Source organism: Cordyceps fumosorosea, assembly GCF_001636725.1.
Source record: "Cordyceps fumosorosea ARSEF 2679 chromosome Unknown scaffold_40, whole genome shotgun sequence".
NCBI classification, from domain to species: Eukaryota; Fungi; Ascomycota; class Sordariomycetes; order Hypocreales; family Cordycipitaceae; genus Cordyceps; species Cordyceps fumosorosea.
In genome coordinates, this window is record NW_017387340.1 from 26,974 (window position 1) to 54,069 (window position 27,096).

The 27,096-nt window shown below is 45.9% G+C and overlaps 7 protein-coding genes across 7 annotated transcripts; 3 read left to right on the forward strand and 4 right to left on the reverse strand.

Annotated features, from left to right (window-relative positions):
• Positions 1–8,024: 8,024 nt before the first annotated feature.
• ISF_09019 (hypothetical protein) lies at positions 8,025–10,619 on the reverse strand (the record flags this gene model as incomplete). Its single annotated transcript, XM_018852622.1, has 7 exons — positions 8,025–8,106; positions 8,144–9,064; positions 9,137–9,507; positions 9,564–9,617; positions 9,683–10,065; positions 10,129–10,372; positions 10,428–10,619. The coding sequence occupies 7 exons, from the start codon at positions 10,617–10,619 to the stop codon at positions 8,025–8,027; spliced, it is 2,247 nt and encodes a 748-aa protein (XP_018700147.1).
• A 1,314-nt stretch (positions 10,620–11,933) lies between these two features.
• On the forward strand, positions 11,934–13,539 carry ISF_09020 (hypothetical protein; the record flags this gene model as incomplete). Its single annotated transcript, XM_018852623.1, has 6 exons — positions 11,934–11,952; positions 12,079–12,243; positions 12,326–12,565; positions 12,662–13,023; positions 13,232–13,283; positions 13,367–13,539. 6 exons carry the CDS (start codon positions 11,934–11,936, stop codon positions 13,537–13,539), a joined length of 1,011 nt encoding a protein of 336 aa, XP_018700148.1.
• A 393-nt stretch (positions 13,540–13,932) lies between these two features.
• On the reverse strand, positions 13,933–14,808 carry ISF_09021 (hypothetical protein; the record flags this gene model as incomplete). The annotated part of the gene is made up of 2 exons (XM_018852624.1): positions 13,933–14,380; positions 14,435–14,808. 2 exons carry the CDS (start codon positions 14,806–14,808, stop codon positions 13,933–13,935), a joined length of 822 nt encoding a protein of 273 aa, XP_018700149.1.
• A 2,793-nt stretch (positions 14,809–17,601) lies between these two features.
• Positions 17,602–18,446, forward strand: ISF_09022 (Protein kinase-like domain protein; the record flags this gene model as incomplete). Its single annotated transcript, XM_018852625.1, has 2 exons — positions 17,602–17,792; positions 17,855–18,446. The coding sequence occupies 2 exons, from the start codon at positions 17,602–17,604 to the stop codon at positions 18,444–18,446; spliced, it is 783 nt and encodes a 260-aa protein (XP_018700150.1).
• Positions 18,447–22,011: 3,565 nt separating this feature from the next.
• Positions 22,012–23,430, reverse strand: ISF_09023 (salicylate hydroxylase; the record flags this gene model as incomplete). Its single annotated transcript, XM_018852626.1, has 3 exons — positions 22,012–22,591; positions 22,636–22,957; positions 23,400–23,430. 3 exons carry the CDS (start codon positions 23,428–23,430, stop codon positions 22,012–22,014), a joined length of 933 nt encoding a protein of 310 aa, XP_018700151.1.
• A 98-nt stretch (positions 23,431–23,528) lies between these two features.
• Positions 23,529–24,980, forward strand: ISF_09024 (transcription initiation factor; the record flags this gene model as incomplete). Its single annotated transcript, XM_018852627.1, has 2 exons — positions 23,529–23,916; positions 23,977–24,980. 2 exons carry the CDS (start codon positions 23,529–23,531, stop codon positions 24,978–24,980), a joined length of 1,392 nt encoding a protein of 463 aa, XP_018700152.1.
• A 466-nt stretch (positions 24,981–25,446) lies between these two features.
• Positions 25,447–26,259, reverse strand: ISF_09025 (succinate dehydrogenase cytochrome b560 subunit; the record flags this gene model as incomplete). Its single annotated transcript, XM_018852628.1, has 3 exons — positions 25,447–25,891; positions 26,015–26,078; positions 26,220–26,259. 3 exons carry the CDS (start codon positions 26,257–26,259, stop codon positions 25,447–25,449), a joined length of 549 nt encoding a protein of 182 aa, XP_018700153.1.
• Between the last annotated feature and the right edge of the window lie 837 nt (positions 26,260–27,096).

A 27,096-nucleotide genomic window follows, 5' to 3' on the forward strand; every position in this document is an offset into this window, starting at 1 on the left:
TTATTATTAATTCTTTCTTTATTTTTAATTATAATAATAAATCCTAACTAGGAATTTAAATCTTTATTATTAGTGAATAATCTATTTATAAATATAAATATCTTTACTTTCTAAAGTTTAATTAGGATACTTTAAATACCTCTTTTTTAGTTCTTTATTTACTATTAGATTCTTACTTTTAACTTCTTAAAGTCTTTCTCTTCTAGTTATTATTATTAGACTATAACTAATAGGTTAAATACTACTTCTAACTAGTAGATACTAGTAATATATACTCCTCTTACTCTCTACTAATTATATTCCTTTTTATTTAAAGGGATTATTAACTTCTTTCTTTATTCCCTTTAGTTTATAGTAATTATACTATCTCTACTTAAGTCTAAGTAGTAGTTATTAAAGAATAATAGGCTTTCTATAGTTAGATTATTTTATAGTTTTATAATAATCCTTACTTTCTTTATTTTCTTATCTTCTTTCTTAATAAAGTCCTTATTACTAAGGACTATTATATTATCTATTTATAACCCTATAATACTAAATTCTAATATATTTATAATAAAGAGGTATAGGTTAAAAGTTAATATAGTTATACTAAGTTACTTAAGGAGGTATTTTAAGTATATAGTATACTAGTAATTACTAGATTCTAGGATTCTATATAGAGGCCTAAGGACTATTATAATTATCCCTTTTAAGTATTTATACTTTAGTTATTTTAAGAGTCTTATTAGAATTATTTAATTTAGTATAGTTTTAGTTTATATATATACTTATATTATATCTTTTAATTAAATCTTCTTTTCTTTACTTTCTATCTTACTATAACTACTATCTTTCTTACTAATTAGTAATAAAGTAATTATTATAATAATTTATTAGCTTACTCTTTAGATTATTAGAGAAGCTATTAGGATTCTAGCTTTTCCTTAGTTATTAAAGCTATATATTATTATTCTTAACTTCTTATATTCCTTCTTAGTTCTTTTACTTTTAATTTTATTAATAAGTCTTAACTTAAAGATTCTTATACTTTTATAAATCTTTAGATTAAACTATATAAATTTAAATATACTTACTATAATAAGCCCTTTAATCTCTTTCTTATTAGATTATTTAAATAGTATACTAAGAGTTTTAATAACTCTTTCTTTTTTTAATTTAACTACTATTATATAGTTATTTTTCTCCTTAGAAAAGTATACTATTATATATTCTATATCTTCTTTATTCTCTACTTTAATTTAGAAGATCTTACTTTTAATTCCCTCTTCTAAAGAGTTATTATATTTAGTGAATTCTACTTTTATTAAATATACTCTATATCTTTTAACTAACTTTCTTTTTATTAATCTTCTAGACTTTCTTATAGTTATCTTTTCTCTATCTTCTTCCTTTAGCCCCCCTTCTATAAGTCTTATATAGGTAGGTTTAGGACCCTATAGTTAGGTTAATCCCTCTTCCTAAGGACCCTTAGTTAAGGATATTAGGTAGAGCTAAGCTTATTAGCCTAGGGTGTAAGTGAGAATAGTCACCTAGCGCCTAGTCTAGTTATTATAGTTAGGCTCTAGCTCTACTAAGATCTATATATCCCCCTAACTAGTACCTCCTAAGTCTTTCTTAGTGTAAGGAGGCGCCTAAGTGTATATAGACTCTAGATCCACTAGGTCCCTAGTCCCCTTCCTAATTATAGTCCTAAACTTACCTCCTTCTTCCTCCCTCTAGAAGGGGTGGACTATAGTAGACTAGAATTCTATTAGTCTATATAGTACTTTAATAATATAGGTCTTACCTCTTATCCCTATTAATTTAAATAGTCCCTACTATCCTTTCTTCTTATACTATATAATAACTTCTAATTATAATAAAAGTTAGTATAGAGGGCCTATATTAAGGCTATTCTATTAGGCTTATATCTCTTTAATTTAGTGTTTCTAGTAGAGTATCTAGACTTCTACTATTACCTTCTAGATTACTTTACTTTATATATAAATATCTAAGTAAAGTAGTAACTATTAGGATGTTTATAAGTATATCCTAAAGACTAATAGTATTAGTACTAGTCTATTAAGTCTAACTATATTATTAATAGCTTTAATAGCTATTTATAGGATTTAGTACTTATTTATACTATTTTTAATATCTTCTTTAATAACTTTATATATACATCTAAGAATACTATAGTATCTTTTAACTTTACTTATACTATTATATACTTTAATAGGGACTAGTTAAACTTAAATATATAGACTATTTATATAATACTTAAATTCTATAGAAGTAAAGTTCTTTCTAGTATTATATATAATCTAATTAAGAGGCCTAATATATATATTAATCTAGTATTCTAAGATTATATTCTAAATATCTCTTACTTTCTATTCTTAATTCTAAAGGAATTAAGTAGTCTAGAATACTATTACTAAGTCTATAATATAAAAGATAGGTTTACTATTAATATAGTATATATTTATAATAATCTTATAGTTAAATTTATAGTTATTCTTAATTATAAAGTAGAATTAACTTAGTGCCTTTTAGTTTATTTAGTAGTTTCTATATATTTCTATTATCTTTTTTAATACTTTATTATTAAAGTTTTTATTAGTATACTCTAATACTTCTTTTAATTAATAAGTTAATAGGTAGTTAAATCTCTAATATAGCTACCTTAGCTCTTATTCTATTAAGTAGAATACTACTACTAGAGTTAGGTTTAGTAGTTAAAAAGGGTGTTCTTATTATTATATTATTAGAATAATAATATTATCCTTAAGAAGGGTGTTTATTAAGTTATTAAAATAAACACTTAGGTAATCTATATTATTAAAGGATATTAAAAAAGGGATTAGTATTAAGAGGACTTAGAACTTAAAGTTCTTAATAACTATTTATAACTTTATAATACTTAAGGGTATAATTAAGTTTATACCTTTAAAAGAGATTTTCTTTATTATTCTATTATTTAACTTAATTTAGATTATTAGTATTATCTTTATTAGTGTCTATACCTATAGTATACTTATACTTAAGTAGCTAGTTACCTTAGTGTTAAGTAAGATACCCCTAAATACTCTTAATAAGTATCTCTTTTTAAATATAAAGACCTAACTATCTCTATAATCTCTTTACTCTACTAGATCTTCCTTTATATAAAAGTAATAAATAGTATTATTAACTAGTTTAGTAAGTATATCTTTAGGTATTAGATTATTTTCTACTACTATAAAGTAGCTTATTATAAAGAAGATTAGAGATAAGTATTATTCTTCTTAAGTAAGAGTGTACTTATTATTATTATTATATTCTTCTTTTTCTTTATAGTTACTTATAAGTAAATAGAATTAATCTATAGTTTCTTATAGATTATTAATTTCTTTATCCTTATTAATACCTTTAACTTTAGTTAAGAATACTTAATATCTTTTAGTATTTAGTAGCTTTAGGTAGTTTCTACTAAACCACCTCTTTTTAGTTTTATTATATTCTTTCTAAGAGTAGTTTATTAACTAATAACCTTCTTTTTTATATATAAAGTACCTCTTTAGGGGTTATTTCTTACTATTAGTTTTATCTTATAAATCTATCTTCTTTTATAGCTAATAATAACACTAGAGTTATTAGTTCTAACTATAGTTATTACTTCTTTTAAACTTATAATTAATAAAGAAGGCTTCTTCTAATATTTTATTAACTTATTTATATACTATAATAGATTACTAGATATTAGCTAGTAGTTCCTTAAAGCTTAATACTAGCTTTAATAATACTAAGGTATATATAAGAATACTTTAAATAGCTATCTATAGTGTCTATATAAGATCCTAGAAGCTATATTACTAGTTAGAGAATACACTTTAATAGAGGCTTTATATTCTATTTATTATAATTATTAAGTATTATATTATACTTTTACTACTATTCTTTCTTATTATCTCTATAAGGGATAGAGTCTATTACTCTTAATAATATCTATTTATTTTAGTAATTAGTTTAAAATATCTCCTAATACTATTTATAAGGTTCTTAAATATTATATACCCTTATTAGTAAGGTTTATAATATAGAAGCCTTATACTTAGTCTTATAATATTATAAAGAATATATAATTAAAGGCTTCTTTAAGGATCTTAAACCTTTTATATTTATTAAGAAATAACTAGTATTTAATATTAAAGAAGTTATTTTTATTACCTCTTAAGAATTTCTTTACTTCTTAGAAGTTCTTTTTTAGGTTAACTATCTTATAAAGAATATTAACCCTTAACTATAATTATATTTAATTATTATAATTATAATTATTAAATAAATATTATTTATATTATAGTTAATAATTTAAGTATTTATCTTTTAGTATATAGTTTAAGTTAAACTTACTTTATACCCTTTATCTCCCTTATATACTATAGAATCCTTAAGGAGGTTTATTTAATAGCTTTAAATAATAGAAGGTTTTATTTATTATCTTTTCTTTATTTATTAGATTATTATTATAATATCTAGACTACCCCTAGCTACCTTTAAAATAGTTATTTCTACTATCTACTTAGAAATCTTTCTCTTCTTTAACCTTAATACTATAGTTAATAGTAAAAGATCCTTATCCTTAGTGTTATTAAAGGATATCTTTAGCTTTAAATTAGCTATTCTTACTACCTATAGAAAAATTTTCTTCTTTTCTAACCTTAATATTATAGTTAATAGTAAATCTTTATTCTTATAGCTAAAGGATAGTTCCTAATATCTTTATATAGCTTATTAACTATCTTCTTAGTTCTTTATTATATTTATTATTCTCCTCTTCCTCTAATAGGTCCTAATAGTAGCCTATTTAGGTTTAATATTTATTACCTCTAGTTCTAACTAGTGTTAGAGTTATTAACTATCTATTTTCTAAAGCTTCTATCTTTATAGTATAAGCCTTATAGTCTTTATCTATTAGTAGTTATTATAGTATACTTTTTACCTCTAATAGTATAACTAGACTATTCTAGATCTTATAGTCTAGTTAAACACTAATATAGATACTCTTTATCTAGAGGAACTTTTAAAATTCTCTTTTTATACTATTATTAAGTTTTTTAAATATTATAATATTCTATTTTTTAAATTATTCTTAGAATATTATTAAAATCTCTTTTAGAATAAGATCTTTATTCTTTAGTTTATTAAAATACTAGTATATTTAAACTATAGTATTATTAAACTCTTTTTTATTCTTTATTTTAAAGTTAACCTTTAATAGTTACTTTTATAACTACTAAATTATAATAGATCCTTTTAAGATAGTAAACTATTCTAATAAAGGTAATTAGATTACTAAAGGGGTCTCTATCCTTTAATTAATAAGTGTTTATTTTAGTATATTAAGGGCTTCTTTATTTTATCTTAGTTAGTTTAGTTATTCTAAATAAGGGTTATAAAAAGGAGAAGATTCTCCTAAGAACCCTCTTATAAATTTAACTATTTTATCCTTCTAATCCTAATTTTTAGAAAGTAGTAAGGTTTTATTTATTTTAGTAAGTTCCTCTTATTAAAGTAAGAACTTAGAGAATAAGAATTAGGCCCTTTTTAGTTAGTTCTTTTTAGAAAGATACTAAATTTAATATAGGCTATTAGTTTAGTAGTAAATACCTTCTTTAGGTTCTTTAAAGGAATTTTCTTATAATAGATAATAAAGTAGGGAATCTTTAAAGGCTATAGTAAATAATAATTCCTTACTTTTAAGTAGTATAGAAGGAATTATAATTAATCCGCCTCTTCTTTTCTTTACTATCTATAGTTATTATAACTACTAATTAGTATTAGAATAGGTTTATATTAATAGAATAAGATAATATTATTAAATTAGTTAATTCTAGTTATTCTTATTATTATTTATATAAATTAGTCCCCTTCTATCTTAGCCTTTTAGAAGCCCTTAAGGCTTCTTATAGCCCCTATTAAAGTGGGGCCTTTCCTAATCTAGCTAATTATAGGCCGCCTTCTAATGCCTGCTTGCACAGGCTTAACACTTCTATATTCAGTTTTTCTACCATTTAACGTATTCAAGTTGTCATTGGCAGAGTAGCCACGGCCAATGAACAACTGAGCATCCTGACCGGGTCCAGAAGATAAACTGGTGGCGAGTGTTAGTTCTCACTCTAGACAGCTTAATTCAACGAGAAATAAGGTTCTAAAACGCCGCCATGGGGCCGCCAGACAGCCTGGATGTCTTAGGAGAACTTAACCGCTAGCTCTTATCTTTTCCTGTGTCACAGTGTGAGAAGCATATCGTAGATGACCGTGAGTACAATAAGATGTGACATATACTACAAACGACTAATTATAACATCAATAGCAGACACAGTAGTTAAGTCCGTCAGACTAGTTTGCTAGGCGGACCGGTTAATGACATCTATGGCAACCTGGCATACGTGCGGGCCTTAAAGCAGGCTATGCGCCATTGATGACCATATTTGAGCAGTACGGGTGAAGTAGTCTCCTAGCTCCCTAAGAACGGTGGCCGACTCCTCGGTGAGCAGCGGGCCGGCAGGAGGTGTGGGAGGGAAGTCGACATCCATCATGTCGAAGTCGCGCACGATTTGGCTAAGTCTGTCTCTGATTAGGGTATGGAATTTCTGCGTAGTATTACGTGCGGCGTTTTGTAGGCTTAACTTAAAGATGTAAGCCTGCCTTAGCAACGTCGTGAAGCTGCGGTCTATATTAACGATATCCATTAAGCCGCTGATAAGTTGTATACGAGCACCAAGGATATCAAATTCTCGGTTAAGTGAAAGGTACGGCGGACATCGATGGTACAGAGCCAGACAAGCGGCGACTGCAGCTGGCTGCCAACAGGCACGACGGAGAGCTCCGTTGAGCGGCTATGCGCGCGGTCGACCGTTAGAGCACACAATAAAAGCCTTTCAACGTCGTTAAGCAGGTGCGAACCTATGGAACCATAAGACGAAGTAGTAATAAACAGAAGTAGTATATTCGTCTTAATAAGAAGGGGTTTGTATAATATCTTTATTGATTAGAATAGATGCAAGTGAGATGTGAGACAGAGGTTAAAGTGAGGAGAGTGCGAAAAGTCCAGGAATTAAGGAAAGCGAGTAGGCGGATGCATACCAATGGATGGATGATGATCTAATTACTGCTACTACTATAATAGGATACCATCACCAACGCCGCTCACCGCGCCTTGTTCCGGGACGGTCCGCTGCCTAGCCCCTGCAAACCACACACACTAACCACACAATGGGAGGTATATTTGCTTTGCGATGCTAAAAAGCATAGTTTAGTGCCTAGATTGGAGATTGTCTGCCGTGCCTGCCGATCTGGATGCCCTGACCGGGTTGGGCCGCCGAGGCAGACCATACAAGCCACACGCATCAACCCACGCGACTGGGTATATTTGCTTTGCGATGCGAAGAAGCACGGTTAAGTCTCTAGATCAGAGATCATCTGCCGTGTCTGCTGACCGGGATGCTATGACCTAGTTGGGCCGCCGATGTAGGTCATACAGCCACAGCACAGCAAACAAGCAAGATGTAGTGGGCGGTTTACTTGCAGTCATTGTTTGTTTGAGGAGACCAAAGGACTTCCAGCTACTTTATTCTTAAAGACATTTAAGCAGTGCTGGTATTGTAAGAGGGACAGAAATTGTGCGAATAGCTTCATATAAGCTATAATAGATAATGTTCTAAACTATGACAGACAATGTTCTAAACTATGACCTTGGCATTTTCTCCTACCCTGAATATAGAAACCTAGCCCAAAATAGACACCAAGCACAGCACGTATAGCACAGCCAGGTATTGCTGGCAGCACGTTATTCCTAACATGGCTCTATTCAAGACTGGCTCAGCAGTCAACAGCATCGTTATTCTGCAAGAACCAGTACTTTTATGTATGTAGATTATGCTAAAGAGTAGATGGATGGTTCTTGCGCTCTTGCAGTAGCTATCAGACCTATATACGCGCGCTAGTAATCTTGTGCCTGCCGTCAGAATTGACAGCGTACATATAACAAGCACAAACTCTTAGTTGTCATCAAGTTCTTCCTGCTCATCAAAGTCTTCTTTCTCGTCCATCGTTTCCTTCTCGTCAACCTCAGTCTTATGTCTTAAAACAAACTAAGCATATCATCTACTTTATACACCTACAGTATTGCTTTCCACCTTCCATAAACTCTTTGCATACCACATGCTCCGCGCTATCAGCGCAGTAGTACACATCACACTCGCTCTGAGCCGCGCACTTGACGGTGGCGCCGGCGGGCACGACGCTCAACTTGGACATGCACTGGCACGTGCCGGAGCCGCCTCGCTCGTTGACCGGGCACCCGACCATCTGACCCTCGTCGCACATAAACATGCGACAATCCCAGTCTCCCTTGCAGGACGCGTCCGCGGGGGGCTTCCCGGCGGTGCTCTTGCGGCAAGCGCACTGGGAGTTGAGGCAGTAGACCCATTCGCCGCGAGGGCACCGATAGGCGCTGCATTCGGCGTCCTTGAGGCACTGCCTCTCGGTGTGATCTTGGCGCGGCAGGGCGCTGCGGCAGCCGCAGGTGCCGTCGGCCAGGCACACCGGGTACGCGTCGGGTCCGCCCCTGTACCGGCGGCAGCCGCCGATGCCGCGGCAGCTCTCGCGGGGCTTGTCGGGCGGGGCGCCGTGGCGCGGCAGGCACACGCAGATGTTGGCGATGCCGTCGCAGGTGGCAAAGTAATCGTCGCCGCAGTTAAAGCGGCGGCAGCTCAGGTCGCTGCCGCAGGACCGCCGCGTGCCGTCCGTGGGGATGACGCCACCGGCGACGCAGCCGCAGTACTGGCCTTGGCTGGGCGCGCGGGGGTCGGTGGTGCAGGCGCGGTAAAAGTCGCGCGGGCACTCGTACGTCGAGCACTTGCCCTCGTCGTTGTACGACTCGCACGGCAGGTTGACCTCGGGCGTGTAGAGGGGCGGGTAGCTCGCGAGGGTGGCGACCGCGTCGGGACAGACGACTGTTGTCTTGCCGGATATGGTCTTGGTGGCCGGCTCGTGCATGGCGTCGTCGTTGCAGGTACAGTACGGGTCGAGGCCATGACTACAGCGAGACGGTACTTGTATCAGTGCGCGCTCTTGCCAGTTGATGTTTCCGTCAGCATCATGTACGTACCTTGCTTCCGTCCGGCATGACGTAATGGCCGTCTCCTTTGGCCTCACCGACACGGTAATGGTCGCCGTCGGCATCGTCGTGTACCCGCAGGGCGCGCTTCCCGCCTCCGTCATGGTCGCGTACAGACCGCTGGTGACGCTGCGCCCGGGACTCATGCTTGAGCAGAAGCAGAAGCCCGAGGGCTCGGCCACGGGCTTGCCGTCAAAGCCGTCGCCGTACGAGTTGCTCGAGCACTGCGGCGGGATCACGGCGGGCAGCGCGGCCTCGAGCTCCTTGATGATCTGCTGCTGCTGGTCGGCCCACTCTGCGTCGAAATAGCCCAGGATGACTCTGCTAGCCCACAAGGCGCAGCGGCAGTCTTTCTTGGGGCCCTGGGGACGTGATGTTAGACGGCAAGTCAATCTGATGTTGCAAAAAGCTGGCTCACCTCTCCCGTGCAGACCTTGTTTTCTCCCTTGCAATCCGGATCGTCGCATGCCGGCTTCAGAGATGGTCAGTAGCGCTTTTTTGCGTGTGCAAGCTTAGCTGCCGTTCGAGACAACTCACCGAGTTCTCGTCTACGGTCGCCGCTGGATCGCACGCGCTGGAAGTCGTGGTGGACGTCGTCTGCGTCGTCGTCACCGGCACATCGACATCCTGCAGGCCGCCAAACTGGCCGCCGGCGAAGACATACTTGTGCGGTACCTCGTTGACGCGATCGCCTGCTGAGCTCAGGGAGAGCCCGAGAGCTATCGCGGCGGCCACCATGATGATGGCAAACTTGTTCTTTCGTGAGTTCGTCTTGAGCACCTGAAACGCCGCGGCCATGATCGCCGGCGCGTTTTCCTTGAGCACGAGGGTGAAGGCGTCCCACTCGGCCGGGTTGACGAGCGCCAACGTCTCGTCGTTTTGCGCCGCGTGCTGCAAAAAGTCAATCATGCAGCTCGTGCCTAGCAAAGCGGTAGCGACCAGGTCAGCGCTGCGGTTGTCGTGACATGCTGGGATAAACGTACCATCTCGCTTCCTCCGCCTGACCGGGGACGCGCACGAGGCCATGCCCGTCTTGATGAGGCCGTCCAGCTCCTTTTGAAGCGTGTCCGCCAGGAGCACCGTCACGTCGCCGACCTTGACTCCCTCCGAGTCCGCCGTGGCGGTCACGACGGACAGCTGCTGCTTGACTGCAGTCGTTGTCTCGACATTGTTGATCGTAGTCGTGACAATCACCTCGGTCAGGTATTCGGTGTTGATACCAATCCACTGCGAGGTCCAGGTCAGCACCGTACTGCAGGAAAAGAGACATGGCACGGCATACTCTTGTGGTCTCGCCGTCCTTGGTCAGATACTGGGTATCCACGCCAATGGGTGCGCCGTAGATTTGGTGCACGACAATGTTGCCGTCGATTTCCTGACGCTTTGCCATCATGACTGGAGCAGCGGTAATCTGAGGGCGATGAGCGTGTACCATCCCCAAGAGGGTGGTAGCCAAGAGTAGTTTTGATTGCATATACATGGCAGAGATTAACGTTCAAGGTAGTAGTCTGCCGATGCAGGTTGACGGAGTAGCAATGCCAGAGATACTCTGGCTCTTTAAATATGAAACATGGCCACATGCTGCGACTCTCTGGTACATGCATCAAATGACTATAGACGGTCCATCGTTCTGGGTGAATGTTAGCATTCTGCCTCGTCACAGCGCTCGGCAATCGTCAATGCGAGGCTGGTTCGTTGCGGAGTGTCTACTTTCAGGATTCTACATTCTACCTTGATGCGCAGCAGCCATTTCGAGACCTATCCGACGACAAGCCTCGCTGGGCGCGACATGCAGTTATCCAGGGCCTTGTTTGCTCCATCATGTGTCAGTGTGGTTTGATGCCGCCTACCCATATAGCTCGCCCTGTACGGGGCGACACACTTTCATCGCCACCAGTCGCCGCGTAGCGACCGTCTCGATTGGCCCGCTTACCGGTCTCGCACCGGGCGGAACCATTGCCAGGTCTGAAAACAAGGCTTTAGCAAAGAAATGCCAAGCTCAAGGGCAACAGGCGGCGGCATTACAAGCGGCCAATCAAGCGTCCAGGTCGCGACCACGCGTGACGAGGCGAAGCAGCCTCAATTGTTATACTATTGCCGGTCTAGACTGACCAGGGTGTTTTTTTCCGCCAGGCTGAAGCGCAAGTTTGTATTCTATCCGAATTTGGGCGTATAATGACTTAGCTATTAATAGGAAAGTGTCGATCGGGTTTGATTTTTCGGCTAGAGCCTCGCCAGCCGCGTTTGGGTGACCAATCACCAGGTCCAGCCAGAAATCAGGCTGGGGTAGGCCCTGCGCCCTACACACTTGGCGACACAAGATTAAGCTTGAAAAGGTCCTTATTTTTATGATTTATCTATAGAGAGCCTCGTGTGGCTGTGCGCAAAAGCGGGCATTCAGATGCTTTACGCGGCTGCAGCAGTTCTGTCTCTGGTACAACTCTGCTTTGACGGCGCGTGTCTGCCTCGAGGTCACGCTCTTAGCGGTGCGATGATTATCGTTAGGCGGACTGGAATGAATGCGGAACTTCCAAAATCGTCTCTTCCATTCGAGGCTGGGCGGTACTTGTAGTAGAGCGGCCAACTGTGACTGGGGAACCTTGTATATATAGACGAGAGACGGTTTTGCTGCTCTGTCCCTTTTCAAACAGATTCTGGCATTTATAATACAAATAAAATCGACAAACAAGTGATAGACCAACTCAACGAGCAATGTTGCATTCTTTGAAACTAACAGTTTCTCTGCTGGCCTCTTACCTTTTCTTTGTGCAGAAATGCTACGCCGGATATGCTATCCAGCCTGACTGGTAAGCTAGTCCATCCATCTCCACTGCGCGGTGCTCGCAAAAGAACGGAATGCATCTAACGACATTACAGTAAGCCAGCACAGCTTGCTCATATTTATGCATGTTGCCGAATGCTGACCGCAACAGGCACCGACGCGCAACGCCGCTTCCTCGAGACGGGATTCGCCAATGCTAGAGCTCTCGCCGACGTTGGTTTGGTGTATGCCATGGAAAACCACCGGCGAGGGGCTGAACTGTTTAAGTGGCTGTACGGCACCGAAAGCCCCGAACTGACGAGAACAAGCGTGACCAGTAAGCGCCCGGTCCGGAGCATCGTCTGGCTCCTCATTTCTCTTCATGCAGCACGCCCTTTGCTAACCTCAACGGGACGTAGCCTTTCTGAGAGGCATCTCGGAGAATGCCACGCCCGTTCTGGGCGAGCCGCGGGGAGGAAGCGAGCCCCAGAACGTTGACGTTGTGAGTCTTGCCCCCCTCGTCGCGCCAGACGGAACCGGTGATGCCCCTCAAGCCGAGTACCTGGCTGACACACGAACCCAGGTAGTGTATTGCACTCTCGATCGCCTGCGTCTGGGAGCCCCGGGCAAGTCGGACGCCGCGCGAGTCTTTGATACCGGTGAGAAGCACCCGCGTCCGCGATATCGGTCTCGCGGCCATGACATTTCGAGAATCGCAGAGCGCTGACCGTGCCCATGGCATTTTTCGATTGCAGCGACCAAGGAGTTTCTTCGGCTGCTGCGTGGTCCGGTCGACGAAAGCGAGCTGACAGACGAGGAAAAGGCGAAGCTGGCTGAGGAACAGAGGAAGGCAGAGGACGACAAGGCCATCACGGAGTGCAAGATCAACTTTGCCTACTCAAACACGGCCGGAGATCCAAACCACCCAGACGTGTTGCAGATGTGCCCTTGGTTTCTCACGTACGCCATGCAGCAGCACGCCCAGTTCGCCGGGCAGTTCGACTCGAGCAAGATGGCCTCCATGGTCAACCTCCTCAGGCTGGACAAGGCCGTGACCAAGGCTCTTTTAACGCCCATCGACCTGTTCAGCCTGTTCGACAAGGTCCTGGTTCACGAGGTAAGCCGCCAGGCCGCGACCTGACGACCCCGATCACGCAGCGGCCATTGGCTAATACGAGAGGGGGACAGCTATCACACTCGCGACGAGCCGGCCAGTCTGACGACGTCAGGGGCATCCTGGGCTACGGTAGGCTTCACAATACAAGCGTCGTTTCTCATGACATGAGGAGAGAGAGACTGACAAGGGTGGAATAGGTTGGAAACAGTGTCGCAAGCTGTCTACGACACGCGGACAAAAAGGAGCACAACGCAACGCAGGTAAGAAGTTGCCGTTTTTGCGGGGGGCGTGCCTCAACAAGGACGATTGGACTCCAGCCCTAACAAGATGCGTTTTCTTGCAGATTCTGTCGCCTTGTTCGCGTCCGCGGCAGGCCTGATCGAGAGGGGCATCACCGTCAACATCGACGGCAGCTTGACCCTACCAGACGCGGCGGCGCCAGCAGCACCGGCCGACACTACGCGGGAGAAGGACTGGGATCCCCAGGCTCTGCCGCCTGATTTCGAGAAGCGATGAAGCCATGGGTGGAGGATTGTCGATGAGTTTTCGCGATGATGCGCCGGGTTCCTTGATGGTACGGCGTGACAAGAACGGTCAAGCTCATCTTGACTGCATGTTATCACCCTTGGCATCTAAGCCACTTTAGCTACTTTCAATAAAACGGTTCATGTCCACGACTGTGCAATCTGCAGTTACCTCAGATTCCTCAGTGTCACGAGTCGCGGGGCGTCACGGGCGAGAAGGCTGGTTATTTAACCGCGAAGAGGCAGAGCAGAGGCTGGGGGGGAAGCGCCTGCTTCAGTGATGAACAAGATCATTGTTGATAGCCACCTACTAGCTACTATAAAACAACGATTCTCTTGCCACATGCCCCTTGATCCCCCTCCGGCCGGCCTCTATCCCCGCCACTCAAGGCGGAGGCCGCAGCCGGCGCGTAATCGTACACGGCAGCGTCGCATCCTCGGTCGCCGCATCGGCCGGAAACGGAAGAATCAGCTCAAAGTGCGACGGACGCGTCACCGGCCGCACCAGCGCCAGGATGGACGCCTCCAGACCCTTCCACTCCGCGACCAGGACCGGGTAGTTGAAGCCCAGGCTCATCTCGAAATGCAGCCACTCCAGCCCCTCGAGCGCCGCCAGCGCCCGCCACACGTCCACCCAAAGCTTCTCTCGCTGTCCCGTGTTCTTCTTCGCCTTCAGGTACAGCGGGCGGAAGAACTGCAGGCCGACGCTGACGTGCGCGATGCGGGCCCTGTGCGCCGCCGGGAGCCACCCGGGCATGCGCGTCAGGGCGCGCGGGGAGCGTGAGAAGTCGAAGACGGTGCGTCGATAGAGCAGATCAATGCATTCCGAGTAGCTGTGGCGGCAGATCAGTATTTATCTTGCAGCAATGGGAAGGGTGGTTGCGTACATTCTCCTACACGTGTACAGGAGCGACAGGTGGGCGTGCCCCCATCTCGTCGCGCCGCAGTCGTGCGGATGGGTCGAGCCCTGAAAGTCGCTCGTGTCCGCGAGGGCGGCGCAGAGCTCGACGCGAATCGTTCCGTCCTCCGTACTGAGGATGTGAAGCACCTGCGTCGGGAAGCACGCGTGCCAGACGGCCAGACGCAGCTCGGGCGGGAGACGGAGCAGCGGCGAGGCGTCTTGCGGGTTGGCTCTGCGGGGTGGGATGGGGATGGGGCGCGGCGGCAGAAAGAGCATCCGCTTGCGCGCGCGAGAGCAAAGGTCGCGCAATTGGAGATTCCGTGGCATTATTTCATTGTCGACCAGATCGAAAGCGGTCATGCTTGTTCACAAGAGTGAGCGGGACAGGGCCATTCTTTATGCACAGGTAAAGCTGTCTTATGAGGACAGACAAGGCTGGCTCGCCAAGATGACCAAAGCACAGCCTCACGGCAGGGCTGCCACTTTCCAAGCCGCTGGCCGAATGAGGAAGTAATTTTCTCTTTCAGAATGTGCGGCATACTCTTTACGACTGGTGCTGCTGTTGCTGCCACCGCATGATATGCGCTGCCAGGTCCACGGCCGTTGACTAGTGGGATGGCTACCCTGCACCTGGGCGCATCTCCGCGGGTTCGACTGGGGTAGACAGGTAAAGGGAGTGAAGAGTTGCGCGATAGTGCTTATGTAGAATCGCGAATGTGCCGCACCATCGTCCGAGGGACCAGAGTACCGTTTACCCTGCTTATTCACGCATCCTACCCGTCATGGGCTGTATTGTCAATTACCCCGCTCAAAAGCAGGCTCTCTGTGGCGCGTCGTAGAACTGACAAATGAGAGGATCCATGTAAGCGCCATGCTGCTGTTCGGGCGACCAAAGCCCCGTGCAGCCTTGCAATGGCACCAATCATTCACAAGGTTGTGCCTAGCTCAAGGTTGTGCCTAGCTCAAGGTTGTGCCCAGCCCAACGTTGTGCTGGGCACAACACCTGCTCCCCTTCACCGGCCCAACGTTATGCCCAGCTCAACGTTGGGCCGGTGTAGGGGAGCGGGTGTTCGACCAGCCTAGAAGGGGGGTGGGCGTATTTCTATACGCTGCCATATGAAGGCATACGCTGTCGTATGAAACATCCCCTATTTTTATACGCCCTATAGAATATATATAAAGTTATATATAAACTTAAGCTAGTAAGAGAAAGCTTTTAATATAAAGTTAATATCTTATAAAAAAACTTAAACCGAAAGGCTCCTATTACTACTCTTAATACAGAAGTAAGTTATAAGTAATCTTAATAGCCACGCCGCTTATTCTTCTAAGTATAACTAGCGTTCGGCGCATCTCTCTTTTCAAAACTTACTTAGCGCTAAAAAGCTGAAACGGAGGAACAAAGTGGCCGCATCGCACTAGCATTTTTAGCGTTTAGACAGAGTCGCGCGGGACGCTGATTATACTCAAGACAATAACATTGCGATCTCCACGCGCAACAAGGCGGCAGCGGCAGCGCTTAATCGACCCCACCAGCAATCAGGACAAGAATTCATTAAATGCATTTACGACTCAGTAGAGGAACTGGCCGGCAAAGGAAACACTGTTGTGGTGAGTTAGGAGTCACCAGACAAGAACAAGCTGCTACAAACGGCCAAAAAGCAAGCAAAAGGCAGCGACAGAGCAAGGAGCTGTGCCACGCCCCGTTTCCAGTCATGAAATCAACACTGTTGCATAACGAACAGAGGAAGCTTAGAGGCGAACGAAGCATACCTGAAGGAGTCGGACGATTCTCCAAGACAAGGATTTGAAACACAGGCCGAACTCACAGCTCATGAGACAACTATTGCTGTGTTTGCCTGACGGCGTAGTAAGAACGGCACGAAAAGATGGCCGGAGGGCGCGTTTCTACACATTCGAATCACAACAAAGAGTGGAATATAAAGATACATACCGTAATAGTAGGCTAAAAGACCTAACTTTTCGTTAAAGCAAACGGCGGCCATCTAGAAGTTTTGTCGAGGCGGCCACCGATGCGGTGAATCAGCTGCATCTTATTGGACTGATCCTTTCACAGCTGGCGAAACAAGAAAACATGTTGCTTCACCATTCTGCAGCTGACCCTAAAATGAAGTGTGAGAAAAAGAAAAGATGAAATTAGAAACGGTAGAAATTCTACGGACTATTCTATGAAATGGGTTGCGTGTGGTTGATCCAGTTTGGCGAGTTTGGCTAGCTCCAAAGCTGTAATTATCATAGTAAGTTTCTGTTGAGGTTACGACTTTTGCTTTCGTGGCCGGCTATTATTAACAATACAAGAAATTTTCTCAATCATCACTGTAACTTTGTTTTCTCATGTAAGCTATTTGAAAGTTAGCTTCCATGCAATTATTTCTTGCCAATCTGGAGTGACGCTACATTCATGGCGCCAAAACACCCGAGTCGGCTAGGCCGCTTCATAATCCAACCACTCACTCTTGTACCTTCTCCTCCCTAACAGAGAGCTTTAGGACCCGATGCACGTAGACTGGACCTCAACACGAATGTCGCTCATGTTGCCCTTCATATGAACGGCGGTTTTGAAGTTCCGCGATCTTATCAGCATCTTTTACCGCCCCTGGCGTCCTGATCAGCTTAGTACGTGCCAGGTCTGACGCGGCGCGAAGAGATGTGGGATGCTAACTTAGTACGTCGCGCCAGCGAGCACATCCCGTCCCTGAGAACTGATTTCTCATGTTCAAGTCAGCGCGCTCACCGCAACCTACTTCAATCTTCTCATGTGAAGGCAGGGATACAGAGAACACGCGTACCGGACAAAAAGCAGGAGTACATATATGCCTCAGGCAACTATCCCACACATCCGAATTCTTTCCGCCATTCTCGCCTCCCCTGACTAGGGCCTCATTCATCTTAGTATCGGGCAGTCGTCGCAGCTTCACACGCAATGCCGCCAAATATCTCCGCCCTCTCTCAGTACCAGATACAGAGGTTCTTCCGGGAGAACACTTCCGTGACGCAGGAGTTATGCAACACGGAAGCCGAACAAATTACAGGCCAGTCCGTTACCGCAACACTGTGCCAGGGCGGAACCAGCTACACTGTTGAAGGCGGGCAACTCGTTGTCAGTTCCGCATCCCAAGTTCCGCTCTGGACATGGATTTGCTCAAAAGCATCGAACAAGCTTATCGCGGCTTCGCACCACAACACAAGCACCGAGGCAAGCTTGGCAAGGTCGAAGTCTATACCATGAACAACATAGGCGGAATCTGCATGTATCTAGCCCGAACCGAACTACAGAGCAACGACTACCACCTCCTACGAGTCACACTTGATAAGTATGCAAGGTTTGTTGAACCTCACCTACTCTCAAGCTATGGGAAGCATTAATTAACCTGATCAGCTACAGATTCTTTGCCTCTGCGTATCATAACACACCTGCCGAGATGGCACGCCCAGACCGCACTCAGCTACGGGACAAGTACTTGTCACAGCTCCAACAGCTGCGCCAAGGGCTTCCAGAACGTTTTCATCCGAAGCTTGACGAGATTATCCCCAAACTCCCAGACTTGTTCACCGAGGGGTGGCCGCTCGTACCCAACCATATCGACCTCCTCGAGAACAATATCCACGTTGATACGGCCACGGGCAGGATTCTGGGTGTCTGCGACTGGAGAGGTGCCGAGGTTAGTCCCTTTGGCATGTCCCTAGGAGGGGTCGAGATCATGCTTGGAACTCTAACCACGAGCGGAGACTTTTGGCGTTACCATCCAAATCATAAGGAGCTCCGAGATCATTTTCGGGAACGGTTCTACCACTATCTGGGAGGGGCATCTGACGAGGAGAAGCGGCGCATTGAGGCTGCTAGACTCATAGGCCTCTTCCTGGCCAATGGCTTCCAGAATGGCAAGCCGGCGACCGAGGAGAGCGAGGACCTGGGATTTCTCGGGGCGGTTCTTCAATACGGCACTCTGCCACCGACATATGTGTCTCCACTTTGAGCCCTTGGGCTGGGGTGGCCACCAAGGAAGAGGAGGAAAGCAAGAAGTGCCCGAGAATAGGTGAGGGTCTGTAGAAATGATATGTACTCTAGTCCCTGAGAATGGCATGGATTTAGCCTGAGCTTACAAAAGACTTACTAGTAACTTCAGTTGATCTCTCCATCATGCTTGAACCTAAGGAAGTCAAACCTGGGGAGATACGAGACGAAACCGAACTAATTGCTTGAACACATGGCGTCGCTTGTGGCTCGATGTACAGCTCCATCGATTGAGCCTATACGAACCGTGGCATGTTGAATTCGTTGAAGGTGTGTGAAATGATGGGTGCAGCTGGGTTAGACTCAAAACCGTGTGGATGCGGATACAAGCGAAGATGCATGGATGTCATCACCCCCATAGTATCCGCCCCTGGTAGTTATAATGTGGCAGAGTCGTTTCAGATGTGGCACCAAGAGACAATAACACCTTTCCGTAGCAGATGCAGTCAAATCCGAATATGGAAGGACAATTGGCATGAGGGTCATTTTGTCCGCCTTGTTGGATCCGTAAACACATGGTTCGCCTCGAAATTTGTAACGGCTTAACAAGGCGGCAAGTGCAATACCAGAAAACCCCTACAACAAGCAAATATTTTGTTTGTCTTACAGACTTTACAAGGCATCAACAAGGCAACCGAAAATGAAGCCTCAGGAGGGCTGCTAAAACCGAGAACGTCCCATACAAGACCTTGTGTATCGCGGAGCAAATCTAGGGTGTGGTAGGAGCGTAGTTGTGCCTTGAGAAGAGAAATGTAGCTATCTAGGCTACAGCTATGTGATGTGCTAATGGTCTGTACCCCTGTGAGTCTCTCAGGCAAGCCATGTTCGTGCCGTGACATTGTGTCAGCGCAAGCATCGCATCCCCGGACATGAAATCTCCGCAAACTCTCGAAAGCCACACAGGAGCTGCGAACCACCAATGTCGCCTTAGCGAACAATTGGATCACTTTATCGAACCTGTACATCTTCATCACACTTTGCTCCCTTGTGCGGACGTTTCGCCAAAAAAATAATTCAGTAATTTTTTAAAGTAAAGTTTAAAAATAGCCTTAGCTAGGTTATTTAGTCGATTTAAGTGATCAGATCTTTGCTCCACAAGGGAGGCATAACAATGGGCCCAGCGCTGTCGACGTGAACGTTATGGGTTACCGAGCCATCTGACTTAGTTGCCTGGTTCTAATACTCACCAGGGCTAGGCTGTAAGGGGTAAGCTTCTGGATTGCAGTACTAGATGTTCCATCCGGTGGGAACCGGGTTCGTGACCTCCTCAATCATACGATCAAAAGGCAGAACGACGGTGAGAGTTTCAGCTGTGCCCCAGACAATATCCAGCTCAGACGTACGCCTATCGTCTCTATTACTCTTCTTCGTGAAGTCTTTAACCTCAATGGCGATAAGGTCTGTCAGGTCATACTTAGAGAGATATTTAGCAACATCGAAGATAAACTGTGGTGGAACGGTCTGCTCGTTCAGGGGAGAAGAACCCTCAGAAAACTCAAAGGGAATTATAGCGCAATGTATCACCGAACGGTTAATCCGATCTGTTGAAAAATTTTGGTTCGTAAGAATGTGTGACTACATGTCGGGGTTTCCCCGAAATCTTTCTGGTGGCAAGACACTTGTAACAGTTGGATGAAGACATCATAACCTCGAATGCGAGGTGTGGCATATAAGGAACAATAATTATCCACTGTGCGTGGGCGCCCTATTTTTGGCACAACAGCTTGCGGAGGATAATTGGAATAGGCGGTCTTTGTCGGACAAAGTATACACTCGCAACGCAGGCCGAATGCCCGTTACGAGGAGAATCACTCCCCGCCAGAAGGGGGAACTCGCTAAAAAAGGTAGCCCACGCCTTCGAAACACGCCGATCTGACGAAATCGTAGCGGCTGCCCGAGACCATATACGTAACGTCCTGGCCAAAGCCTTTGATCACATAATGCTGATGAAGCTAATAGCTGCACGAATCTGGCCATGCATTTTTCGAAGAAACGGAGTCCATAAGCGAGAAAGAGATCGAAGTGCCGTCGCGAAGCATCATTTTCGTGATGCTCGGCATTTTCCATCTTGACAAAACACAGGAGAGTAATGATCAGTGGACACCAAACATACCAGGCTATGCATATGAAGTGACAGATGAGGATAAAGTAAGATTGCATAAGGGAACTGCTGTTGTTATCATACATACCAGTTGAAGTCGGGTCGATTAGCTGAATAGATTTGGTCGAAACAAAAGTGCCCAGTCATCATCCTGGCCCCAAAGTTCATCCATCCTCATAGTTGTCTCTAGAACTTACCAATTTTCGTCAAAGTAATATTGCGCTCTGTATTCAGAACTATTAAGATAGTCGCAGCGGGTAATAGGTCAGCAGGCTCTGCGAGAGGAAAGGCCTAAACCGTGCAGTTGCTTGTGAAGCCTGTGCTTGTCAGATGGCGTTGATGCTGTAGAGTGTTCCCACCACAGCCGGCTATCGCCGCAGCTGCTACGAGGCTGTTCATTCCGTGCAATGAAGGTTGTGTAATGCCATCTAACGTGTCTTTGTCAGACGCATGCTCCAGCCAAATATGGCAGACCGGTAATTCCATCAGGAAGATAGCCATTTCGCCGGCGTCGGAAGTTTCCAGCCACTCTGCTATCCCATTAGAGCGGAGAAACTGCGCCTAATAAAGATTTAGGTTAATAATTTATTAAGAATTCTTTTTTTATATATTTATTTTATTCTTTATTATATTATTTAAATTATTTAAATTATTTATATTATTTATATTATTTATATTATTTATATTATTTATATTATTTATATTATTTATATTATTTATATTATTTATATTATTTATATTATTTATATTATTTATATTATTTATATTATTTATATTATTTATATTATTTATATTATTTATATTATTTATATTATTTATATAAATATATAAGTATTAAAATTCTAATTATTAAAATACAATACTAACTCTAGTATATATAAATTAATAGTAAAAGAATAGTATAAAGTTAAAAAAGAATTATAAAAAAATAATTTATAAAAAGTTAATAAAGAGTAAAAGAAAGAAAAGACTTTCCTATAAGAAGTTTATAATAATATAATTATAAAGTATTATTTATAGAAACTATAAAGAGACTAATTAAAAAAAGAAAAATTACTTTTTAATTATAAAGTCTATTTTTATTTTATAACTATTTATAATTTAATAAAAAGAAAGTAAATAAAATTACTATAGACTTTTATAAATAAGTTTTTAGTATTTTATTTAACTATAATATTAATTACTTTTCTAGTAATTATACTCTCTAATAAATAAAAATAAACTATATTTTAGAAGAATATAAATATTAGAAAAAAGAAGAAAAGAAGAAAAAAGAATAGTCTATAATAATTAATTATTAGTTATATATAAAAGAGTAGTTATATAAAAGTAAGAATATAATAAAGAGCTATTATAGAGGACTTCTCTCTTTTAGTAATTAATATAGTTATTACTAGGAATTATTTATTATTTTCTAACTATATTATTACGACCTTACTATCTCTCCTTCCACCTTCAGGCTAGCCGCATTCTTTGACACCTTCCAAGCCTGCGGGATGGCCGCGCCCACGTCCAGCGCGTCGCGCATGGCCAGATTGACCCCCTCGCCGGCATACGTCGTCATCAGGTGCGCCGCGTCTCCGAGGATGGTGACGCCCGGCACGGGGTCCCATCGGTGGCCGACCGGCAGTTTGTAGAACGGGCGTAGGTCGTACCTAGTCGTCGGGCCGCGATTTCCGGGTGCGGTGCTGTCCTCGCAGGCCGCCTTGATGAGCCTCTTTGGCATGTCGGCGAACGTGTTGTAGAGGGTGTCCGTGGTGGTGAGGAAGGTGTAGAGCATAACGGCGTCCATGTCATGGATCCCCTCGCGCTCGGCAAAGTTTTCGTCGGCCGATGCCATGGTAATGTACAGCCGCTCCGACCGCCGGACGCCGTGCTGGCCCTTAATGACGCCGTTGCCGTCTTGCAGGACGCATATGGTGCCGTCGCCGCAAAACTCGGCCAGGTCGGGGGCCGCCCCGGCAAGTAGCAGATAGTGAGGGTCAGGTTCTGGAGGCCGGTGTACTCTGGCCGGGCGTCGGACACGAGGGGACGGATGCGCGACCAGCACCCGTCCGCGCCAATGACCACGTCAAAGACGTCCGCGTCGTCGCCAAAGTTGAGCCTCGTCTTTCCCTCGCCGACGCGCTCGGCGGAAGTGAGCTTGGCGCCCCATCGGATCTTGTCGTCTGGGAGTTTTGACAGCAGGAGCCGCATCAGCTGCTGTCTCGCAATCTCGGGGCGGTTGTTGCCACCCTCATCAGCGTACAGGGCAACGCCGTCAGCGTTGATGATTTTCCAGGCCTCGGAGCAGTCGCTCGTGCAACACGCGAATGCCTCTGAGAGTCCGCAGGCCCGGATGGCCTGGAGGCCGGATTTCGTGGAGGTCGAGACTGCCGGGCGGGAGGTCAAGCTCGTCCTCGGTAGGACGCTCACGCAATTCGGTTGCGAGCAATACTAGCAGCCGTAGACGTGCAAGCAACGAATTCTTTGGCTTTCGGGTTTTAAAATCCAATCTCATTAGTAGTCTCTTTTCTTCTATTTCCATTTTTACCAATTTTTGTATGCGAAGACATGGAAAGGCCTGTGGTGGGAGAGGACTGGGAATAAACGGCCGGACAGTCCAGTGGAAGCTCGCCGGCTCCCAGGTCAACTAGAATTTGTGAAATTGCAAGATTTACTGAGAAAAATAGCTTGCCATCATATTTATGTAAATTTACTCGTTAATTTACACTTCAATCTGACCTAAACTCTCCTGTGTATGTAAACCAGCCCCGACTGAGGATTCTGCCACCGTTTTACGCTACCCTAGACCGCACCTGTAGACCAACTGACCCACCTTTTTCTTGACGCCTCCATCCCGCATTATGCAGTCGCAAGCTGATCAAGTTGCACCACGAACAGCATCAATCAATTCCACCGCTTCCGCTGGCACGCAAGCCAACGGACCCCATCGACAGCATCATGGCGTCCGAGGTGCCCAAGCTCCTCTGGAATTCGGAGAACATCAAAGACGTTGCCGAGTCGGTCGGCATCGGCGCCCTCAACGAGGAGGCCACCAAGGCGCTCGCCCAGGACGTCGAGTACCGCGTCGGCCAGGTCATCATCGAGAGCCTGCGCCTCATGCGCGCCGCCCGCCGCACTACCCTCACCGTCAACGACGTCTCCCTCGCCCTGCGCGTGCTCGACGCTGAGCCGCTCTACGGGTACGACTCGACGCGCCCGCTGCGCTTCGGCGAGGCGAGTCTCGGCCCCGGCCAACCGCTCTTCTACATCGACGATGAGGAGGTTGAGTTTGAGAAGCTCATCAACGCGCCACTTCCCAAGGTTCCGCGAGACATGAACTTTACTGGTATGTCAAATTGCTCGTAAGCACATCAAACAAGAACCCCGACAGGCTAACCGTCAACAGCACACTGGCTAGCCATCGAAGGCGTCCAGCCCGCCATCCCTCAAAACCCCACCACGGCCGAGTCGCGATCCCAAGACCTGCTGCCCAAGGGCACCGGCGCCAACCCCGCGCTCTCCGCCCTCGCCGGCAACGACAGCTCCTCCTCGTCCAACCCCTCCGTCAAGCACATCGTCAGCAAGGAGCTCATCCTGTACTTTGACAAGATCCAGGCCGCCATCCTCGACGAGACCCCCGACGAGGAGGTCGTCCGCCTGCGCCAGGCCGCCCTCGGCTCTGTCCGCGACGACCCGGGCCTGCACCAGCTCGCACCCTACTTCATCAACTTCATCATGGACCGCGTCACCCACCAGCTCGACGACACCTTCACCCTCAAGCAGATGATGGAGCTGACCAACGCCCTCATCGAGAACAAGACCCTGTTCCTCGATCCCTACGCCTCCTCGCTCTCCGCCCCCGTGCTGACCTGCCTGATGGCGCGCCGGCTCGGCGCCGACGACGGAGTCGACGCCATGCGCGAGCAGTACGAGCTGCGCCAGCTCGCCGCCTCGCTCCTCGGCCGCATGGCCCACAAGTACTCCGCCTCCAACGCCCTCCTCCGACCCAAGCTCACGCGCACCTGCCTGCGCTACTTCCTCGACGCCACCCGGCCGCCGGCCGTGCTGTACGGCGCCATCAACGGCATCCTTGAGGCTGGCGGGCCTGAGGCCATCCGCCTGCTGGTCCTGCGCAACCTCAAGAGCTTCGACGCGGGCATCCTGCAGCCCCTGAAGGAAAGGTCGGAGGGCTCCATCGAGTACGAGATGCTCGTACAGGGCCTGGCGCAGGCCGTGGCTTCGCTGGTCACGCACGCCGACGCCGCTGCGGTCGACGTCGCCGGAGCGGTGACGCCCGCCCAGCTGAGCGAGCTGAACGAGTTTATCGGGTCGATCGTCGGCAAGAGGATCGCGTCGTCGAACAATGCGAGACTGATCAAGACGGTCCTGGAGGCGCGATCATTTGAATAGGAAAATATTTTTGGCTTTGGTATTGGACACCGGCACGGCGAATACGGCGTTTAGTGGACATGAAATATTTAGTCGTTATCTGGGCAGGACAGGCTCAAACGAGGGCCGCGGCGGTGCGATTTCCTTGTAAAATAATCAAATAAAAAGAGAGTCGGATCGGCAGGTTTCTGCTGATTGCATGTCCGTGTTTTTGTGCGCCTCGTGTACAGGTTTACTGCTTGATATCTTGTGCTTGATTTGTGCTAACAAAGGAAATGTGCATTGCCCAAGGATTCTTTAAACAAGCCAACATCTGGCCAACCGTCCACGTCCCTGAAATCTTCTATAAGCCCCGAATTTTCCGTTCGTTGTTACACATTCGGGCACCCTCTACTCTTGCGTGCCGCCCCTCCCTTCCAAATCTACCCATTGAGTATTTGATACAAACAAAAGCAGCTCTCCCTCCTACCTCCCGCACGCGCGCATTTTACAGGCCAAAAGCGAGGTACAGGGTGGCGAGCAGGCTGGCGCCGAGGATGGTGCGCTCGCCGGTGCGGATCTGCTTCTTGGTGAAGCCCTTGAGGACGTCGAAGCTCAGGTGGCGCATGCCGTTGATGAAGTGGAAGACGAAAGGGAAGCCGAGGCCGAGCTTGACGAGGCCCTGGACGGCGAAGGGGAGGGCGGCGAAGCCGGCGACGAGGCTCTGCGACTCGACGTGGAAGCCGGCGAGGGGCGCGACGAGGTAGGCGAGGAAGTAGGCGTAGGCGGCGCCGGAGAGCGTGCAGCCGGTGATGCGGGTCCACGCAGAGGGCGAGAACCACGTCTGCGCGCGCTTGTAGATGCCGAGATGGGGGGAGACGGGACGCACCAGGCGCTGCTTGGCGAGGACCTCCTGACCTTGCAGCGGCGACAGGGTGGTGGTCTCGATGGGACTGGGACGGGCGTGTTAGTCTCTGGGGGGTGTGTTTTGGCGCTTTTCGGGAGGACATCATTGCTGCCATTTCGGGATTCGAATCGCTGTCGTGGCCGTTGTATCGTCGAGGGGGAGAGCTTACCGAGCCTGGGTTGTGGAAATGCGCGCAGCCATGGCCAGACGGGGCATGTTCTGGCTGAAGGCGGCTATCAAGAAACAGAGACGTTAGTTGTGCGTTAAAAGACATCATGGCAGCGCAATTGGTGATGCCAATTGAGGGCGTGGATCGCGGCGCATGCCCGCCCGAGCATGTGAGGGTATATTCGGAGCTGCTGCTTGCTGCTTACTTCTGCGCATGGCAGCGATGCCGACACGCTGGGCAATCATGGCTGCGGGATGTTTGACGTAGGCAAGATGAGATTGAGTATCAATAAACAATCGAGTCGATGATGTCGTCAGTCTGGCAAAACCCCGGTGGTGGCGTGTGTTTGGCTCGTTTTCGAAGAACAGCAGTAAGTAGCCTTGGAGATGCCGGGCTGGGTCGGATCCTCGGTTCAACGGGCGCCAATCACAGGCGTCTAATTCGCAAGCTCCTGCACGTGACTCCAGCTATCACGTGCCGTGCAGCAAGGCTGACCCACACACGCTCGGTGGAGAGAAGAGCTTCTGTTTTTTTTGCCCTTCTTTTCTTTCTTCCTTTTTTCTTCTTCAGATAGTCACGAACTCCCGCCGCGAGCGATTCTCGAATTATAAGGCGAAAAGCGACATCGGCAGAGTCTTTGGACTCGTTGGGCTGTTCGGAGAAGAATAAAGATCCTTTCGTTAATCTCGGCATTCGGTTTCTTTCCCGTCTGCGTGCCGTTTCATTCTGAGATCTACATTCTATTGCTGCATATGCTACTTGATGGATCATGTTCTGTAAAATGCCTTGCCTTGTCGTAAGTTAAGTCGGCGATGGTCGCCTCGTCCATACTCGATGCCTGTAGAAATCGCACGCGGTACCGGCCACAGTACCACGTACGGAGAAGTGCAGAGAGACGCCGCAAGAGCGAGACATGCCATTCACTCTTCGAGGTTCACCGGCCCAAGTAGCCAATCTTCCATGCTGCCGCAGCCAGCGACACCACCTCCAGCATTTGAAATCGCGCGGAGATCCGACCTTTGACTCGGTGCTGCCCACAACCTCTATCCGGCCAGAGGGGACATCTCCACGGCGGCCATGCT